The sequence below is a fragment of the Pseudorca crassidens genome, chromosome 1, assembly GCF_039906515.1.
Source record: "Pseudorca crassidens isolate mPseCra1 chromosome 1, mPseCra1.hap1, whole genome shotgun sequence".
Lineage (NCBI taxonomy): Eukaryota > Metazoa > Chordata > Mammalia > Artiodactyla > Delphinidae > Pseudorca > Pseudorca crassidens.
The window spans coordinates 60123835-60145989 of record NC_090296.1 but is presented as its reverse complement, the minus strand read 5'-3'; the positions used below and the strand labels follow the sequence as shown (position 1 = coordinate 60145989).

General features: G+C 35.6%; 1 protein-coding gene and 1 pseudogene across 2 annotated transcripts in view; one reads left to right on the top strand and one right to left on the bottom strand.

Moving 5' to 3' along the window:
• Positions 1 to 22155, bottom strand: part of FBXO33 (F-box protein 33) — a 32852-nt gene that overhangs the window by 2814 nt on the left and 7883 nt on the right. The window contains exons 2-3 of one of the 2 annotated variants that reach the window (XM_067737134.1): positions 3306 to 3416; positions 1835 to 2520 (exon numbers count right to left, since the gene is read on the bottom strand). In XM_067737134.1, coding sequence (XP_067593235.1) covers positions 1835 to 2520; positions 3306 to 3416 — 797 coding nt within the window. The remainder of the gene's footprint in view (positions 1 to 1834; positions 2521 to 3305; positions 3417 to 22155) is intronic. The other variant, XM_067737135.1, reaches the window with a different exon arrangement.
• Positions 315 to 820, top strand: LOC137224251 (large ribosomal subunit protein bL33m pseudogene; annotated as a pseudogene).

Below are 22155 nucleotides of genomic sequence, written 5' to 3'. Positions count from 1 at the left end.
TTTTCATTAGTAAAAGTCATCTCCTATGGTGCTTCACAGTCCAAAGTTATAAAGTGATACTTTAAAGATAAACTGTTAATTGTCAGTAGCAAATATATAAAGTATAAAACAGATATAGGAATGACAGGTACTAACTTTAGAATAGTGTACTAACTTTAGAATGAAATGATAGGTACTAACTTTAGAATAGTGTACTAACTAACTTTAGATAGGTACTAACTTTAGATAGGTACTAACTTTAGAATTCCTTTCCTCTGGAAAGGAATAAAGTTGAATAGATGGAGGAGCTTTAGCTGTAGCTACATTTTACTTCTTAATAAAAGAAAAAAGCTTTAGGAATTTGGACCTGTTACCGAGGCTGCTGTCGCCATGTTCCTGTCCGCGGTCACCTTTGTCAAGACCAAGTCAAAAACAATTCTGGTGAAAATGTTGAGCCAAGCTGGAAGAGGTTTTTCCTTCAACACTAAGAGAAGCCGACTGCGGGAGAAACTGACTGTCTTGCATTATGATCCACTAGTGAAAAAAAAAGTCCTCTTTGTGGAACAGAAAAAAATACGCTCCCTCTAAACAATGGATTGAAAATGAATTTGATTTATAAATGAGAAGACTGAGGGCGGGATACTGATTCAGAAATTCTGCAGCGTGTAATGAAAGAAGAGGAAATGGCATGGAATCACTGCCTCCTGTGATTTGAAGGCCATTGTGAAGGAAAACAATGCAGTGAAAGAAAGTTCTTCATATTAGGACATATATCATTGCATCACATTTATTTATCTTTCTGGATATTTTTATAGCCCTTAATAAAAATATTAAAATAGCCTGTTTAAAAAAAAAAGAAAAGAAAAAAGCTTTAGGGAATTCTCTGGTGGTGCAGTGGTTAGGACTTGGCACTTTCACTGCCAGAGTCCGGGTTCAATCCCTGGTTGGGGAACTAAGATCCCGCAAGCCTCGTGGCACAGCACCCCCCCCAAAAAAAAAGGTTTAAAAAGACTGGCTTAAATTAATTTTCAATAACCTGCCATTTCTTCATCCTATTAAAAAATCCTTATTTATTTATTACCTTCAATACTGATCTATTCTTTGCTATTACCTCTGATGACTGGCCAAATTATAAAGCAAAACTTGAAAAGCAAAATATACTCCCGCTCAAATGCAGCTAAAAGATTAATTCAAAAATAATGAAACAGAGATAATAAAGTATGTTTAAGATGTTCATAGAGACTTCCTATTTTGTATTCTTTAAATGTCTTATAAGTTACAGAAAGGAAGTAATATGTTCTTCAAACTTGTAAGAAGAGGAATGCTCTCCAAATGAAAACAGTTCACAGCAAGATGACAGGCCCGCCAGTAAGAAAAGAATATATCCCAGCCGAGAGAACCATCATTTAAAAAATACTGTACAAATTAACATGTTGATAGCTAGAATCTAGAAGATTAGGCAGTGAGCATGAAAGAAATCATACTTTCTTCTTCCTTCTGTGTTATATTTTTAAGAGCTCTTATGATTAGAGAAAGAAATATATCTACTGCAGGTGGATATGTATGTATATTTTCTTAGATAATTTCAAATGCCATTTTTGTGAATACCATCAATCACATGGTAAAAGAAAAAAGTAACATGAGAGCTGGAACAAAACACTACACTTAGGGTAAAATATGACTTTCCACTTGTAAAAGTGGTATATCTTATACACGTTAAAAAGTATAAAAATCTGTATATCAACTTGTTAATAAGAGTTCTTGACAGTATAAATGCCAGTGCTATCTTTTTACTGGTATAAAATGTTTTAGGTGTAATATCAATATCAAATTATAGTGAACAAAAATCACCTACCATGAATTGCCAGAAGAGAGAGCTTTGTGCACCTCCATGCTAATAAAACCAACGGATCTTCATTTCGGTTGTCACTAAGATCTGGAAAACCAGATGTGTCAATCACATCATTCATTAATATAAAATGAGTGAGGAACTTGTCATACTGCCTAGATATAAGATCAACAATAGCTCCTGAAACACAAGTGATGTAGCTGTCAAAATGAATCCTCTCTAGTGGTATACTGGGTTTCAGAATCTTTAACATATCTTCACTCTTGATATCAAAAGCCATTATATAGACTCGGAGGTTGGTGCTCTTTCTTGACAAGGCTTTCCAATGCTCATCATTTGGCATGTTGTCCAGAGACTTGTGCATCACGGAAACATTGTGGACCAGGAGAGAAAGTCGCTGCAAAGGCACATGGTTGTTATCGGTTAAGACTCTTGCCATCTCAGCTGTAAAGTCACAGAAATCCAGGGCAAGTGAGCGTAGATTCACGAATTGCTCCAGTTCTACTGCGGTGATAAGGGTGCTGTTACCAGGAATATTGTTGTCCAGTAAACTCAGGTGCTCCATGGTGTTGGCAATAGAGTTTGAGAGAGATGACAGTGATGTTGGGGTTACTATTTCCAGCATAAACCCACAAGACAGCCACTTCAGTTGCCTACTATTACTAAGTATTTCTTCAAACAGCTGCTGAATTCTGTAAGGAAAACACATGCCACACGATCCTGTTAAGACTTAGCTCTAATCTTTAACACTGATTTTTTTTTTTAACACTGATTTTTGAAAATAGAGAATTAAATGGCATACAATGTTGAGATCCATTTGCTCTCATTAGTTAATTTCTGTTCAACCTACAAGTAATATTATCATTAAAATTCACATAAAAATATAATGGGGGGCTTCCCTGGTGGCGCAGTGGTTGCGAGTCCGCCTGCCGATGCAGGGGACACGGGTTCGTGCCCCGGTCCAGGAGGGTCCCACGTGCCGCGGAGCGGCTGGGCCCGTGAGCCGTGGCCGCTGAGCCTGCGCGTCTGGAGCCTGTGCTCCGCGGTGGGAGAGGCCGCAGCGGTGGGAGGCCCGCGTACCGCAAAAAAAAAAAAGTTATAAAATATAATGAATAAGAAGTACTAAACAAATAGATATATTAAACATATAGAAATATGTTCTTCAAGTAAAGGAGCATTTTACACCAGTACGTCAGAAAAGACTGATGATTTACAATTTATGTTACAGCAAAGACAAGTAGAGTAATAACAGTCTTAAACAGCAATAATTACCCAGTAAATTCTTTGATATGTCTGAAAGATTTATGACATGGAATGGCATGTATTGATCACTGTATTTCATAGTTAAGACATTTCCAGGGTAGATGTTCTTTTCAGAAACAAGTATCATTACTCTTCTAATTGTATCTTCTAATTTTTCAGAAAAAACTGAAATTGTTATTAATATGAGTCCCTTTCCACTAACTATATAACTTACTGTTTAATTTTTTTGCCATCAGGGTCCACCTTGCTGAGGTATGTATTTGACAAACTTCCTTGCTGCTGTAGAACGCTTATGTCTCCAAAAAGGCTAAACTTCTGGAGGTTCCTACAAGAGAAGTAATTTAAAGTAATTGTCTAAATAATTAACATAAAAATATAAATGTTAAAAATAAAAATATGCAGAAGGGATATTCTAGAGATGTTCCTATCTTATAACTTAGAATCCAATATTCTAGAGATGTTCCTATCTTATAATTTAGAATCCAATTAAGTACTTTCAGATTGCTTTTAACATACAATGAAAAGCAATGTGATACAAGAGAAATAGCATAAGCGTTAAAGAATGAGGCATAACAATTAGTTCAGAAACTCAATGTTTTAGTGACCAGGAAAAAGTCTTCTTAAAGTCTCTGGGACTCAATTCTTTATCAGTAATAATACTAGCTACCTTAAAGGTTTAGGGTGAATAAATAACAAAATGACACATGAAAGAACTATTTAAGCTCTAAGTTTTATATATATGTTAACTGTAATATAAAATTTCCCCAAACCAGTTAACTTAGTGTGTTAAATGCTCAAGGGTGGGGCACTGCCCCGGAGATATCGTCTCAGTAAGAAATATTCTTTAACTAAAATCTAGAGAACCTTCCCCAGTTTTATGACCAAATGTACAGCTTATCAAAAAAAAATATGTAAAAATCTTTCAATTTTAGTAACTTTAGCTACCAAACATATTTTTCTAACAGTAAAATTCTAAATAAAGTAGGAGAAAGTTGGTTACAGAATAAAGATTAAAAATTCCTAAATGCTAATAATAATGGTTAAACAACAAAAATTCAACTGAGTAAATTTAAAGATCAACTTGGTTATTAAAAGATTCATGGGCCTTCCCTGGTGGCGCAGTGGTTGAGAGCCCGCCTGCCGATGCAGGGGACACGGGTTCATGCCCCGGTCTGGGAAGATCCCACATGCCGCAGAGCGGCTGGGCCTGTGAGCCATGGCCGCTGAGCCTGCGCGTCCGGAGCCTGTGCTCCGCAACGGGAGAGGCCACAACAGTAAGAGGCCCGTGTACCGCAAAAAAAAAAAAAAAAAGATTCATGAATCGGGCAGCATCCTATGTAGCAAACAGAAAGGAGCTCTGCAGAGCTGTAGAAAAGGAAAGGCTTTTAAAGGTGGAAAGGGGGCAGAAAAAGTAAATTATTAGCAAATAATGCACTGTTGCAGGCAATGGTCACCCTCCTAAAGGGAACTGAAGGGCCTATAGGGCAGATTACCTTACTAATGCTGACCAGGTTGACTGATTACATTCCTGGGGTAGACTGAAACTGCAATTGCGCTAGGTATTAAGTCTTAGTTTGGTGACACAGGGTTTAGCATAAGTGACTCCATTTTGGGTCTGCTGTTTCCTTTTTAACATAAGCACTAGAGATTACATCTGTAACACAGAAGTTTGGGATAACTTTAATAAGAAATGTATAATCACAAGAGTGACAAAAGAAGATTTAAGTAAACGAAAGATAACACTTCTTGATAGTATGTCACATTTTCCCAAATTAATAGCCTTAGTTTCACTAAAAAACCTGATGATTCTAAAACTTAGCTTGAAGAATAAATCATTAATTCATTTATTCATTCAACCAAATTTTCTCTGAGGGCCTACTAAATACCAGGCACTGTGTGCTCCATCAGAGACATGACAGGGATCAAGCGCTGTGAAGGACAAGCACATGGTGTCACATCTTAATGGGGGTATCTGACACTGTGTAAGTCAGAAAAGGCTTCCCTAAATAAACTGATGAAAAACGGGACCTGAAGGAAATGTGGGAGCTAACCAGGAGAAGAAGCATGAGGAGAGGCTGTTGTAGGGAAAAGGAAAAGCATATGCAGAGCCCCTGAAGTTGAAAGGAACAAAGTGAGCTTGAGACACTCAAGGAAAGGAATCTAGAATACAGAGAGTGTGAACATAAAGTGAAATGAGGTTGTAGAGGTAGACTGAGTTATATGCTAAATAAAAATTTCTGGTTTTTGCCTTCAAAATAATGAGATGCCCCCAAATGATTTTAAGCAGGAAATAATAATGATTAAATTTGTGTCTGGAAAATATTGCTGTAGCATTGGTATAGCCTGGCAGGAGGCAGAGTCTAAGTGGGGAGACTGGTTAAGAGAGTATTTTAGTAATAGAGATTAAAAAATGGTATCCTGAACTGGATTTTTAGTGGTAGAGGTGAAGGAAAAAAGACAGTCTCAAAACTATATTTAGTTACTAAAATGGACAGGAAAAGGTCCTGGATTAGCTATAAAGGGGTGAGGGAGAGAGAAGTCAAGAATAACTCCTAAATTTTTGAGGTTATGGAACTGCATAGCTGGTAGAGCTTTTCATTCAGACAAGGATTCATAGAAATGAATCAGAAATTAATTAGGGTTTTGGGGGGCTTACGGGGTGGAGGTGAGGTGGTAGAATAGTTAGGTTATGAGCTCTATTTTGCACATGTTGAGCTTGAGTGCCTTTAAGATAGTCAAATTAAGATGTCAAGTAGGCTATTCCAGTTCTAGAGCTGAGCAGTTATCTGGATGATAATTGAAGTCATGGATGGGGAGAATGGGGCTTAGGAAAAGAGCATAAATGAGAAGAAAAGCAGGCAAAAATTTAAGTTATGAGGAATTCCAATAATTAGAGAAGGATGAGGCTCAAAAGAAGAGGTCAGAAGTTGGAGAAAAGCCAGAAATACGGAAGTCACAGAAACCAAGGGATAAGTATTTTACAGAGAATAAAGTGATCCACAGCAGAGTCATGCGGTCTCATAAGATGAGGACTAGACATGTATGTCCCTTTGGCTTAGCAACATGGTGATCAGAATGGAAGTTGTTTTGTACAGTGTGATGAGAAGAGGTCAGATTGGATGTTTAGAAATAGAGATAGTGGATACAAATATTTTTAAAAATATGGTATGAAAAGGAGTAACAGAAGGGACTAGAGAATACATAAAAGCCTCCAGATGAGAGGTAAAGGTAGAGGAGAATGGATGTGGCTCTTGATTAGCAAGATAAGGAAGGATGAAGGACTTTCATACCAGATAGTGAAGCGTACTATGTGGCCAACAATATCAAAATCAGTATTGGTATTAGCAGAAAAACAAGAAGACAAGTCAATGGAATAGAACAGATAGCTAAAAGTAGACCCTGTTACATGAAAGATTTTAATAAATGATAAAGAATGTATTACAAATCAATAGGGAAAGGCATATTTAATAAATGGCATTGGGATAAGTGATTAGCAGTTTTGGAGAAAAATCAAATTAGAGCCAATTCTGACTCAACAGACCAAAATAATTTGCAGAGATATTATTACATACTAAAAAGTCAAGGTAAAACCGTACATGAAAAGTACATGAAAATGTAATGAATTTTAATCTAATTTCTGAGATAAGGCTTTCTAAGCCTAGAAATAATAGAATAAATCAGAAAGGAAGAGGTAAAATTTTGACTATATATAAATAAAAACCTTGATATTTAATAGTATACTAAAAATGGCAAACCAACATAATGAGAAAAAAATTTGTAACAAATGCTACATTCATTATTTAAGATATAAGAGGACTCCACATAAATCAAGAACAAAAGCATTAAGAATCATACTGGTAAATGGGAAAAGGTTATAAAATAACCAATGTAGAACATGTCAAGGAATATATTAGGATTGCTAATGGAAAAAATCTAATATTTTCTTGACTTAAAAAAAAATTTAATCACTCTAAAAAACCTAATGAACTTTCCATGTGATTACCAAAGAAACTGTATTCTTAAAAACATTTCAAAGGAAGACACCTACTTAAATCTTTTTTCCCATTTAAAAAAAGGTTATAAAACTGTTCCTGAGAGCATGGCTACCATATCAGACTCCAAAGTACACTGCTATATATATAATTATGACTGCTTTTAAAGTATTTTCCCTTTTACCCTTTCTTTATTCTGAAGTTGCCACCACATCCATGAATTATAAAGAGGTTGATTTGCTTCTCAGAGCAGATGTTGATAGCCTCTTCTAGAAAGGAAAATTTAAGACCTTGTATCTAAAAGAATATTTATTTTTGGAGAACAAGTTTTTATATAAAGTAGAAAATAAAGATATCACATTCGATTTCTAATAATGTTCAGAGAGTCCTAAACAAGTCACACAATCTTAGTATTTTTCTCCTTCCAACCCAGTTTCCATTAATTATCACTGTATAACCATAACACTGTCCTTTGTGGTATTACAACACATGTGTGAGAAGCTTTTCTTCCACAAAGGATTAAACAGCTACAAGAACTGCCTTCCCACTGTAAACAACAAGAAAAGTGGACAAAATATGTGAGACAGCTGTTTTCACACACTGGACAATAAACAATATAGGACTGTGATCACTGAAGGATGGAATAAAATGAGATGAGCACTATGACTGCTTCAGATAATGGCCTGGAAAGGGTTTCCAAGCTGCTGTGGCTCTGTCATATATGGCCTTTATTGTGTTGAGGTATGTTCCCTCTATGCCCACTTTCTGGAGAGTTTTTTTTTTTCCCCATAAATGAATGTTGAATTTTATCAAAACCTTTTCCTGCATCTATTGAGATGATCATATGGTTTTTATTATTCAATTTGTTAATGTGGTGTATGACACCGATTGATTTGTGGATATTGAAAAATCCTTGCATCCCTGGGACAAATCCCACTTGATCATGGTGTATGATACTTTTAATGCATTGTTGGAGTTATTTTGCTAGTGTTTTGTTGAGGATTTTTGCATCTATGCTCATCAGTGATATTGGCCTGTAGTTCTCTTTTCTTGTCTGATACCTCTGTCTGATTTTGGTATTATGGTGATGGTGGCCTCATAGAATGAGTTTGGAAGAGTTCCTTCCTCTGCAATTTTTTGTAATAATTTCAGAGGATAGGTGTTAACTCTTCTCTAAATGTTTGGTAGAATGCACTTTTGAGGCCATCTGGTCCTGGACTTTTGTTTGTTGAGGGTCTTTAAATTACTGAATCAGTTTCAATACTGGTAATTGGTCTGTTCATATTTTCTATTTCTTCCTGGTTCAGTTGGGAGATTGTACCTTTCTAATAATTAATGAATTCAGTAAAGTTGTACAATACAAAATTAATACACAGAAATCTGATGCATTTCTATACACTAACAATCAAATAGCAGAAAGAGAAATTAAGGAAACAATCCCATTTACCATCACATGAAAAAAAAAAACAACTTAGGAATAAACCTACCTAAGGAGTCAAAAGGCCTGTACTCTGAAAACTATAAGGAGCTGTTGAAAGAAACTGAAGATGATACAAACAGATGGAAAGATATACTGTGTCCCTGGATTGGAAGAATTAACGTGGTTAAAATGATCATACTACCCAAGGCAATCTATACATTCAATGCAATCCGTGTCAAACTACTCATGGCATTTTTTCACAGAACTAGAACAAAAAATTTTTAAATTTGTATGGAAACACAAAAGACCCTGAATAGCCAAAGCAATCTTGAGGAAGAAGAACAGGGCTGGAGGAATCAGGCTCCCTGACTTCAGACTATACTACAAAGCTACAGTAAACAAAACAGTATGGTACTGGCACAAAAACAGAAATATAGATCAATGGAACATGACCGACAGTCCAGAGATAAACCCACACCCCTATGGTCACCTAATTGATGACAAAGGAGGCAAGAATATACAATGGAGAAAAGACAGTCTTTTCAGTAAGTGGTGCTGGGAAAAATGGACAGCTACATGTAAAAGAATGAAATTAGATCATTCTCTAATACCTTATACAAAAATAAACTCAAAATGGATTAAAGACCTACATGTAAGATTGGATACTATAAAACTCTTAGAGGAGAACATAGGCAGAACACTCTTTGACATAAATTGCAGCAATATTTTTTGGATCCATCTCCTAGAATAATGGAAATAAAAACAAAAATTAACAAATGGGACCTAATTAAACTCAAAAGCTTTTGCACAGCAAAGGAAACTATAAATAAAATGAAAAGACAACCCACGGAATGGGAGAAAATTTTTGCAAATAATGCGACCCACGAGGGTTTAATTTCCAAAATATGCAAACAGCTCAATATCAAAAAGGCAACAATCCAATCAAAAAATGGGCAGAAGGCCTAAATAGACATTTCTCCAAAGAAGACATACAGATGGCTAAGGGGCACATGAAAAGATGCTCAACATCGCTAATTATTAGAGAAATGCAAATCAAAACTACAATGAGGTACCACCTCACACCGGCCAGAATGGCCATCATTAAAAAATCTACAAATAGTAAATGCTGGAGAGGGTGTCAAGAAAAAGGAACCCTCCTACACTGTTGGTGGGAATGTAAATAGGTACAACCACTATGGAGAACAGTATGGAGATTACTTTAAAAAACTAAAAATAGAGCTACCATATGATCCAACAATCCCACTGCTGGGCATATATCCGGAGAAAAACCTTACTTCGAAAAGATACATGCACCCCAAGTGTTCACTGCAGCACTATTTACAATAGTCAAGACATGGGAGAAATCTAAATGTCCATTGACAGATAAATAGATAAAGAAGAATGGAGTATTACTCAGGCATAAAAAAGAACGAAATAATGCCATTTACAGCAACATGGATGGACCTAAAGATTATTATACGAAATGAAGTACGATGATATCACTCATATGTGGAATCCAATTAAAAAATGATACAAAAGAACTTATTTACAGAACAGAAACAGACTCAGATTTGAAACCAAACTTATGGTTACCAAAGGGGAAACATCGGGTGGAAGGATAAATTAGGGGCTTGGGATTAACATACACAATTATATACAAAATAGATAACCAATAAAGACCTATTGTATAGTATAGGGGACTCTACTCAATATCCTGTAATAACCTATATAAGTAAACAATCTGAAATGAATATATGTATATATACAGCTGAATCACTTTGCTGTACACCTGAAATTAACACAACATTGTAAATCAACTACACTGTGATAAAAATTTTTAAGAAATATAAAAAAATACCCCCCCAATATTACATAAATAAATACATCCAAATGATACAAAAACAAGGATTTATAGGCTCTTAAGCTGAAGTCCATCCTAGAAACTGTTGACAAAACATTGTGTTTATGTGCACTTTCTGGAGAAGGATCACTAGCTTTCATCAGCTCCTCAAAGATTAACCAAAAAAGATCAGGAACCATTGACCTAGGCCTAGAGTCCTATGGGGATGTTAAAAAACACAACAGTAAAACAACAAAAACAACAAAAACTCTAGACTTACATACATGACCCGTCCACACTTAAAATGTAATACTAACCACATTTACGAATGTATACCCCTTCTCACAACTGCCAAGTTCTAAGAGCTACTTCTCTCTGTAAGTTAAGAAAGAACAAGCAGCCATCGGCTAATGACAGAGATTACTATAAAGATTAACACAAAAGTAGTAAAAGGAAAAGCAAAATTTAAGTACATTTATGTTAGGACCAATACCTAATTTGTTTTGGGCCTAGAGTGTTGAGTGTTTGTCAATTTTGTTGGCAAGCCTTCAAATTCTAAGAAAAAGACTTTTTTTAATCAGAAATGCTACTTTTTAATCAACCTAAGTCAAAGCTGTCAAAAACCAAAACCGAAACCAAAACCAAAACAAAAACCCATAAATTACATGGAGTTTCCCCGTTTCTGGTGAAAGTTAAAATGCTTTACTTTGGAAATTCTTAAAGAACTTTGTCATATATATAGTGTTTAATCATCCTCAAAAAATTCTAGCCCAACCTTTTCTTCACAAAAGTGCTAGACTGTCTGCTCAGTTAACCTCTCAAAGAAAATAAGGTCTCTTAGTTACTTCCCTGCTGGCGCAGTGGTTAAGAGTCTGCCTGCCAATGCAGGGGGAAACGGGTTCAAGTCCTGGTCCAGAAAGATCCCACACGCTGCGGAGCAACTAAGCCTGTGCGCCACAACCACTGAGCCTGCACTCTAGAGGCTGCGAGCCACAACTAGTGAGCCCGCATGCCACAACTACTGAAGCCCGCGCGCCTAGAGCCTGTGCTCTGCAACAAGAAGCCACTGCAATGAGAAGCCCACGTACTGCAACAAAGAGTAGCCCCTGCTCACCACAACTAGAGAAAGCCGATGAGCAGCAACAAAGACCAAAAAATAAATAAATAAATAAATAAAAAGGCCTCTTAAATTTGGCACTTTTTTTTTTTGGTACTGTTCATACTAGCTCCCAGGGTGATTTCAATTTAGGATTCTCTAAGGATAATTTATATTTCTAGGCTGTATTTTCCTGTAAAAACCTACATAAATACCAAGTAAAACTCTAAGCAAATGGGCAAATTTCATTTACTTTTTTGGATTCTTTCACAGATAACCTGGTATAAGATAAATACAATAATGGAAGCCTTAATTGTTTCCTATTTTCTTTTCTTTATTTTTTAAGATTTTTTTTTGAAGTGGACCATTTTAAAAGTCTTTATTGAATTTGTTACAATATTGCTTCTGTTTTATGTTTTGGTTTTTTGGCCGTGAGGCATGTGGGATCTTAGCTCCCCGACCAGGGATTGAACCCTCACCCCCTGAATTGGAAGGTGAAGTCCTAACCACTGGACCGCCAGGGAAGCCCCCCTATTTTCTTTTTAATGCAGAATCTTCTTGCTTCTGAGTCAGAAGCCCTTCGCATATGAAAATAATTATAAATGCAAAGGAGTACTGCTGAAATAGAGGGTAATTTGTTTCAGATTCAAGTGGGGAAGTGGGTGGAAAGCATCTGGAATTTATAAATTTCTTTTGTCTATTAAGAACGCAGGCTAGTTAAATCCTGGTATTTTAAAATCCCGTAGTTTCTTCAGATAAAACCAAGATAATTCTCATGTCATGGACTAATACACAAAGTTGACTGTGATATAAACAATATCAAGGCTAATCATGCTTTGGTATACTAAGTTTAATTCTCTGAAAACAAACTATCAGAAGATGCTTTATTGGTCTAATCATCTTTTAGAGAAGAATTTTAAACATACATACACATCTTTTTTTATTTTTAAAGTAATTTTAGATTCACGGCAAAATTGATCAGAAAGTACAGATTTCCTCACGTTTATACCCCCTACTTCCATACACACATAACCTCCCATTATCAACATCCCCCACCAAAGTGGTATATTTGTTACAACTGATGAATTTACATTTAAACATCAATATTATCCAAAGCCCATAGTTCACATTACAGTTCACTCTCTATGCTGTACCTTCTATGAGTTTGGACAAATGCAAAATGACATGTATACATCACTACAGTATCATTCAGAAAAGCTTCAGCACCCTAAAAATTCCTCTGTGCTCCACCTAGTCCTCCCTCTATTCCCTCTAGCCCTTGGCTACTACTGATATTTTTACTGTTTCCATAGTTTTGTCTTTTCCAGAATGTTATATAGTTGGAACCATTCAGTATATATCCTTTTTAGACTGGCTTCTTTCACTTGCTAATATGCATTTAAGTTTCCTCCATGTCTTTTCACGGCTTGATAGGTCATTTTTTTTTTCTAGTGCTGAATATTATTTCACTGTCTGGACATACCAGATTATTTATCCATTCACCTACTTAAGGGCATCTTGGATGTTTCCAAGTTTTGGCAATTAGAAACAAAGCTGCTATAAACACCTGTGTGCTGGGTTTTGTGTGGACAAAAAAAGTTTTTAACTCCTTTGGGTAGGAACATGATATTTGGATCATATGGTAGGAGGAGAATTAGTGGTGTAAGAAACTGCCCAACTGTCTTTCAAAGTGGCTGTACCATTTTGCATTCCCACAAACAGTGAATGAGAGTTCCTGTTGCTCCACATCCTCATCAGCATTTGGTGTTGTCAGTGTTCTGGATTTTGGTCGTTCTAATAAGTGTGTAGTGGCGTCTCACTGTTTTAATTTGACATATGATGTGGAGCACCTTTTCACATGCTTATTTGCCAATTATATAGCTTCTTTGATGAGATGTCTATTAAGGTCTTTGGCCCACTTTTTTTTTTTTTGGCCCACTTTTTAACAGGGTTGTTTGCTTTATTATTATTGAACTTTAGGAGCTGTTTGTATATTTTGGACAATAGGCCTTTAACAGATGTCTTTTATGAATATTTTCTCCCAGTCTGTGGGTTTTCATTCCATTGACAGTGTCTTTCACAGACTGAAATTTTTAATTTTAATGAAGTCCAGCTTATCAATTCTTCTTTTCATGGATCATCCCTTTGATATTGTATCAAAAAAGTTATCACCAAACCCTAGATCATCTAAGTTTTCTCCTGTTATCTTCTAGGAGTTGTTTTATGTTTTACACTTAGGTCTGTGATCCTAAGTTGAGCTAATTATCGTGAAACATATAAAGTCTGTGTCTTGATTCTCTTTTTTCCCCCCAATGTGGATGTCCAGTTGTTCTAACACTATTTGTTGAAAAGACTATATTTCTGTATTATATTGCCTTTGCTCCTTTGTCAAAGATGAGTTGACTTTATGTGTGTCTATTTCTGGGCTTTCTATTCTGTTCCACCTATTTATCTAGACTTTCATCAATTCCACAGTCTTGATTAGTATAGTTTACAGTAAGTCTTCAAGTCAGGTAGTCTCAGTCCTCTGACTTTGTTCTTCTTCAATATTGTCTTGGCTATTCTAGGTCTTTTGCTTCTTCTTATAAACTTTAAAATAAGTTGTCATATATACACACATATGTATGTATACAACATATATACGATACCCTTAAAATTTTTTTCTTTACCATGTTACCCAGGAATGAAATTGCTGGATCATATCATAGTTCTATTTTTAATTTTTTGAGGAACCTCCATACTGTTTTCCATAGTGGCCCCATCAATTTACAATCCCACCAACAGTGCATGGAGGGTTCCCTTTTCTCCATATCCTTGCCAGTACTTGTTATTGTTGCCTTTTTGATAAGAGCCATTTTGACAAGTGTGAGGTGATATCTCATTGTGGTTTTGATTTGCATTTACCTGATGATTAGTGACGCTGAACATTTTTCATGTACCTGTTGGTCATCTGTACGTCTTCTTTGGAAAAATGTCTGTTCTGCTCCTCTGCCCATTTTATAATTGGGTTTTTTGTTTTTCTGATGTTGAGTTTTATGAATTCTTTGTATATTTTGGATATTAACCCCATATGGGATATCTCATTTGTGAATATCTTCTCCTATTTAGTTGGCAGCCTTTTTGTTTTGTTGATAATTTCCTTCACTGTGCAAAAGCTTTTTAGTTTGATGTAGTCCCATTTGTTTATTTCTGCTTTTGTTTCCCTTGCCTGAGGAAACATATGCAAAAAAATATTGCTAAGATTGATATCAAAGAGCATACTGCCTATGTTTTCTTCTAGACTTTTTATGGTTTCAGGTCTTACAGTTAAGTCTTTAATCCATTTTCAGTTTACTTTTGTATATGGTGTGAAAAAATAGTTCAGTTTGATTCTTTTGCATGTTGCTGTCCAGTTTTCCCAACACTGAAAAGGCTGCCTTTATACGTCTTCCCATTGTATATTCTTAGCTTCTTTGTTGTGGGTTAGTTGATCATATAAGTGTGGGCTCATTTCTGAGCTTTCTGTTTTGTTCCATTGATCTATGTGTCTGTTTTTGTGCCAGTACCATACTGTTTTGAGTACTGTAGCTTTGTAGTATAGTTTGAAATCAAAGAGTGTAATACTTCCAGCTTTGTTCTTCTTTCTCAAGAATGCCTTGGCTATTCGGTGTCTTTTGTGTTTCCATACAAATTTTAGAACTATTTATTCTAGTTCTGTGAAAAATGTAATTGGTATTTTGATAATGATTGCACTGAATCTGTAAATTGCTTTGTGTAGCATGGTAACAATACTGATTCTTCCAATCTATGAGCATGGTATATTTTTCTCTTTGTGTCATTTTTCAATGTTTTTCATCAATGTCTTATAGTTTTTGGAATACAGGTCTTTCACCTCCTTAGGTAGATTTATTCCCAGTTATTTCATTTTTTCTGATGTGATGGTAAATGGGATTGTTCTTTTAATTTCATTTTCTGGTAGTTCATTGTTGGTATATAAAAAAGTAACATATTTCTACACATTAATTTTGTATCCTGCAACTTTACTGAATTCATTGATGAGTTCTAATAGGTTTTGGTGGTGTCTTTAGGATTTTCTATATATAGTATCATGTCATCTGCAAACACTGCCAGTTTTACTTCTTCTTTTCCAGCTTGGATTCCTTTCATTTCTTTTTCTTATCTGACTGCTGTGGCTAGGACTTTGAATATTATGCTGAATAAAAGTGGTGAAAATGGGCATCCTTGTCTTATTCCTGATCTTAGAGGAAATGCTTTCAGCTTTTCACTGTCTGATGATAAGCTGTGGGCTTGTCATATATGGCCTTTACTTTGTTCCTTCTATACCCACTTTGTGGAGAGTTTTTTTTTTACCATAAAGGGATGTTAAATTTTGTCAAAAGCATTTTCTGCATCTATTGAGATGATCACACGATTTTCATTCTTCAATTTGTTAATGCGTTGTATCACATTGATTGATATATGGATAATGAACCATTCTTGCATCCCTAGGATAAATCCCACTTGATCATGGTGTATGATCCTTGTAATGTATTGCTGAATTCAGTTTTCTAATATTTTGTTGAGGACTTTTGCATCTATGTTGATCAGTGATCAACACAGAAATTTGAAAATTACTGTGGCCTGTAATTTTCTTTTCTTGTGCTGTCATTTTCTGGTTTTGGTATCAGGGTGGTGTCTTTTTCTGACTTTGGCATCAGGATGCTGCTGCCCTCATAGAATGGGTTTGGAAGTGTTCCTTCCTCTGCAACTTTTTGGAACAGTTTGAGAGCATAGGTGTTAACTCTTTTCTAAACATTTGGTAGAATTCACCTGTGAAGCCATCTGGTCCTGGACTTTTGTTTATTGGCTGTTTATTAAAAAAATGAAATTCAGTTTCACTACTAGTCATTGGTCCTTTCATATTTTCTATTTCTTCCTGGTTCAGTCTTGGGAGAGTGCACATATATAGGAATTTGTCCTTTTCTTCTAGCTTGTCCACTTTGTTGGTGTATAGTTGTTTGTAGTAATCTCTTAGGATCCTTGTATTTCTGTAGTGTTTGGCTGTAACTTCTTTTTCATTTCTGATTTTATTGATTTGGGCCCTCTCTCTTTTTTCTTGCTGAGTCTGGCTAAAGGTTTATCAATTTTATTTATCTTTTCAAAGAACCAGCTCTTAGTTTCATTGATCTTTTATATTGTTTTTTCAGTCTCTATTTCATTTATTTCTGCTCTGACCTTTATTATTTATTTCCTTTTACTAACTTTAGGTTTTGTTTTTTCTTCTTTTTCTAGTTTCTTTGGGTGTAAGTTTAGGTTGTTTGAGATTTTTCTTGATGAGTCTGGCTAAAGGTTTATTCAAAACCACATATATATTATTATTCCAATTTTGTAAAAGGATGTTTCACATTTTACTAGAATTACCTCTGGTGAATTTTTACTTTAGATTAGCTTTACATAGCTTTCACCTTCATAAAAGCTTAATTCACATCAAAATCTTAAAAAAAAAAATTAACGCCCTGCATGTTAGTAAAATTTAACAAGTTAATATAAGGAGACTGTCTGGAAGATCTCTGTTTTAGTTCCAGGTATACAATACTGAGTTCTTTCCTGCACAATGTCCACAACATGCCTTTGCTCAAAAGGCAGGTAACAAAAACATACTGGGAAAACAGTTCAGTTGGTTAGAAATATTTTCTTTCATCTTAATTCTTCAAATCAACTTAGCTCTGTTCCTATGGTAATATTAATAGGATACAACCTACTTAATAGTCCCTTTGCAAATCCTAAGATGTGCTGTGAAAGAGCACAAAATCATAAAGTGTTTGATAATCAATATTTCTAATACTATTGCAAAAAGAGAATGAATTTCTTCAACCTAATTGCATTCTTCTTTAATCCTATTTTTAAAAGTCATCAGTTTCAGATTCAGAGTGAAGTCAGATTGTTAAGTACTTATAATTTAGAAACTTAGTCTACAGACTGCTCTCCTACTCTTTGCTCATTCAGTTGTCAAAATATGTATTGTGTGCCAATTACATGAAAAGTTATTGTGATTAAATTACAAATGTCTATGAGTTTAGACTCTTGGAGTGGAAATAAAGGTTTTAAAAAGACTAATTAAAAAAAATCAGGTGAGACTAAAGAAGTATTGACAACTTTGTTAAGTGTATTAATGCCACTGTGGTTATATATAAAAATGTCCATAATTTTCAGAATTTTATATTGAAGTGTGCAGTATAAAATGACATCTATATCTTGGATTTCCTTTCAAATACTTCAGTACAGATAAAAGAAAGCAAACGTGGCAAAAATCTTTAAATACTGAATCTGGATGATAGGTTCATTGTCTAGTTTTTGCGTGTGTTCAAAAATTTCACTAAAAAATTTGAAAAAAAAGGCAGTCATTTCTCTAATTGTGTAAATGGCAAGCTCACTTAACTACTCTGTGTCTCAGTTTCACCATCCTTAAAATAGAGATAATACTGCTGCCTACCTCATATGGTTGTTCAGTACTGCTGTTTCTCTGGGAGAACTAGTTTAGGATTTTAAGGACCATCAAGAACACATCCACTCAGCTCTCTGCAGTACTGGCAATATGACTGGACCTTGCCCTGCCCCACGAATATGGTGGTGACTCTACTAGGACTTTGTTACGGAGAAGGTGTGTGGCTTGAGAAGGTGAATCTAAGATACATAAGATCAAAGTCTCTTGCCTCAGGTGAAGCCTTTCTTCTTTGCCTTGAACCAAAGTTGCTTTTTTGAGGTTTCTAAGAATGAGATTCTTTTTGGAAGTTACCAGCAACATCTGAGTAACAAACCAGGTTAAAAGTTAGCTCAAGTGTGGCCCCTGTTTCCTGCTTTTTCCTTGTCCACTTAAGAGATGTAATAGAAGAGTACACATGATGAGTTTCTCGATAGAAAAACAGATTTACCTGACATAGCATTAACAGTGATAAGACCAGTGATTTGGGACAAAGGAAGGGAAGAAGCCTTGTGCAGAGTACCACTTACTTATTCTTTTCCACTTAGTCCTACCATCTTGAACCCACAGCCCATATGTGGGCCAGACTTAGGCAAATTCCCAGGAGTAATGGGTTCACATGAAGCAGGAAAGTGAGGGAGGAGAAGAGGAGAAAAAGAAAATCCAAATGACTGCAGTAAGGAAGGCCAAGAAGTTTCTGAGGAAATTCAACAAACTGATTCTAATTTACGTAAGGCCTATATGAACCGGGCCCTGCTTGAAAGTATTCGGTGGTAAAGGAGCTAAATATCAAAGATAAGCCATGCTTTCAGAAAATAAACTGTGTCCAAAGCCTAGGTATTTCCTTTTTTTTCTTTTCTTCTTCTTTTTTTTTTTAAACACAAAAGGAAAACAAAATGAATAAAAACAGCCAAAGGAAATATCTTTATAGATATATTTAGGGAGTAGCAATTAAAAGAGCACTGTAATGTTAGCTGAACAATTGTATCTAATTTTTCATACTTGCATTCTACTTCTAGAAGGCCTCCAGATAAAAATAAATAATCAGACTACTTATCACTTCCACTGCTCCCACCCTGGTCCATGCCACCATCATGTCTTGTCTGGGTTACTGCAATAGCCTCATAACCAGCTCATTGCTTCTACCCTTGTCCTGCTACAAACTATTCCCAAAACAGCAGCTAGAATATTCCTTTTGAACTATTAGGTCATGTCACTCCTTGTCACAAAACCCTTTCATGGCTCCTCATGTCAGTTAGAGTCAAAGTCTTTATAGAAGCCCAATAAAGGCCTACTGATTTCCATATCACCTCTCCCTCTTACTTGGCTGACCTTTTCTACATCTCATTGGTTCTATGCTGTTTTACTTAACCATGCCAGTCATAGTCCCACTGCAGAGCCACTCCTCCACTTACTGCTACTTCTCCCAGGAATCACTTTCCAGAGAGAGAGACACACATGGCTGAGTCCCTCCCTTCCTTCAAATACTACTTCAGCAGTTAAGACCTTCCTTAAATTCCCCATTTTACACAGCAACCCTCCTTCCCATCTCCACCATTCCCATCTCCCTTCACTGGTTCATTTTGTGTCATAGCATGTATTACCAACTGTAATACTATATATTTTATTTATTTGTCTTGTTTTCCCACTAGAATAAGCTCTATGATGGCACAGCTTTTTAATTAATGCTGTATCCCCAGTCACTAGAACAAGGCCTGGCATTCAACAAATATGTTGAATAGTTTATTTACCTTAATTCATGACAAAAACTAGGGGCTTTTTATCTATACCTCACACATCATGGATATATAGTGTAGATCAGTTTTCAGGTACATTATATACTTGGAATACCTCTAAAATAACACATTTGCTCAGAAAAGTGAAAATTCTCTTCTCAAGACCTGTGATTTGCACTTATCTTTTCAACCATAGTTTTTATACACATAGTATATTAATATACATACTTAAGTTGTACAAAAAACATACAACTTAAAAAATTGGACAACCTAGAAGAAATGGGTAAGTTTCTAGAAACACAGAGCACGCCAAAATTGAGCCAAGAAGAAACATAATTTGAACAGACTGATCACTAAAAGTGAACACAGAACCTGTAATAAAAAACTCCCTGCAAACAAAAGTCCAGGACCAGACAGCTTCACTGGAGAATTCTACCAAACATACAAATAAGAACTTATACCTGTCCTTCTCAAACTATTTCACAAGACTGAAGAGGAGGGAACACTCCCAAGTTCATTCTATGAAGCCACCATCACCCTGATACCAAAACCAAACAAAGACACTACTAAAAAAGATTACAGGCCAGTATCTTTGATGAATATAGATGCAAAAATTCTCAAAAAAAATTAGCAAACCAAATCCAACAACACATAAAAAGGATCATACACCATGATCAAGCTGGATTCATTCCAGGGTCACAAGGATGGTTCAATGTATGCACATCTATCAACGTGATACACTGCATTAGCAAAAGGAAAGCCAAAAACTACATGATCATCTCAGTAGATGCAGAAAAAGCATTTGACAAAATTCAACACACATTCATGATAAAAACTCTCACCAAAATGGGTATACAGAGAACTTATCTCAACATAATACATGCCATTTACAACAAACCCACAGCCAACATAATACTCGACAGTGAAAAGCTGAAAGCCTTTCCACTAAATTCAAGAATAAGACAAGGATGCCCACTCTCACCATTTCTATTTAATATTGTACTAGAAGTCTTAGTGACAGAAGTCAGACAGGAAAAAGAAACAAAAGGTATCCAAACTGGAAGAGAAGAGGTAAAACTGTCACTATTTGCAGGTGATAAGATACTCTACATAGAGAACCCTAAAGTCTCCATACAAGAACTATTAGAATAAGTGAATTCATCAAAGTAGCAGGATACAAGATTAATTTACAGAAATCTGTTGCATTCCTTTACACAATGAAATATCAGAAAGAGAAAGTAAAAAAAATCCCATTTAAAATTGTGACAAAAAAAAATCTAGGAATAAGCCTAATCAAGGAGGTGAAAGACTTATACACTGAAAACTACAAAACACTGATAAAGGAAACTGAAGTTGCTTAAAAGAAATGGAAAGGTATCTCATGCTCTTGGGTTGGAAGACTTAATATTGTTAAAATGGCCACACTATCAAAGCAATCTACAGATTTAATGTGATTCCTATCAAAATACCCATGACATTTTTCACAGAACTAGAACAAATAATCCTAAAATTTTTATGGAATTACAGAAGACCGAGAATTGCCAAAGCAATCCTGAGGAAACAGAACAAAGCTGGAGGGATAACCCTTCCAGACTTCAGACAATACCACAAAGCTACAGTAATCAAAACACAATGGTAGTGACACAAAAACAGACATATAGATCAATGGAACAGAACAGAGAGCCCAGAAATAAACCCACGCACCTATGGTCAATTAATCTATGACAAAGAAGGCAAGAATATACAGTGGAGAAAAGATAGACTCTTCAACAAGTGGTGTTGGGAAAGCTGGACAGCTACATGTAAATCAGTGAAGTTAGAAAACTCCCTCACACCATACACAAAAATAAACTCAAAATGGTTTAAAGACATAAGTATAAGACATGACACCATATAACTCTTAGAAGAGAACATAGGCAAAATATTCTCGGACATAAACTGTGGCAAAATATTCTCGAACATAAACTGTAGCAATATTTTCTCAGATCAGTCTCCCAAGGCAAAGAAATAAAAGCGAAAATAAACAAATGGGACCTAATCAAACTTAAAAGCGTTTGCACAGCAAAGGAAACCATAAACAAAACCAAAAGACAACCTGCAGAATGGGAGAAAATATTTGTAAATGATGTGACTGACAAGGGGTTAATCTCCAAAGTATACAAACAGCTCATACAACTCAATATCAAAAAAAACAAACAACCCAATCAAAAAATGGGCAGAAGACCTAAACAGACAGTTCGGTAGAGGTCTTCTTAGACCTAAGAAGACATCCAGATGGCCAAGAGGCACATGAAAAGATGTTCAACATCACTAATTATTAGGGAAATGCAAATCAAAACTACATTGAGATATCACCTCACACCAGTCAGAATGGCCATCATCAAAAAGTCTACAAACAATAAATGCTGGAGAGGGTATGGAGAAAAGGGAACCCTCCTGCCCTGTTGGTGGGAATGTAAATTGGTACAGCCACTATGGAGAACAGTATGGGAGGTTCCTTAAAAAACGAAAAATAGGGGC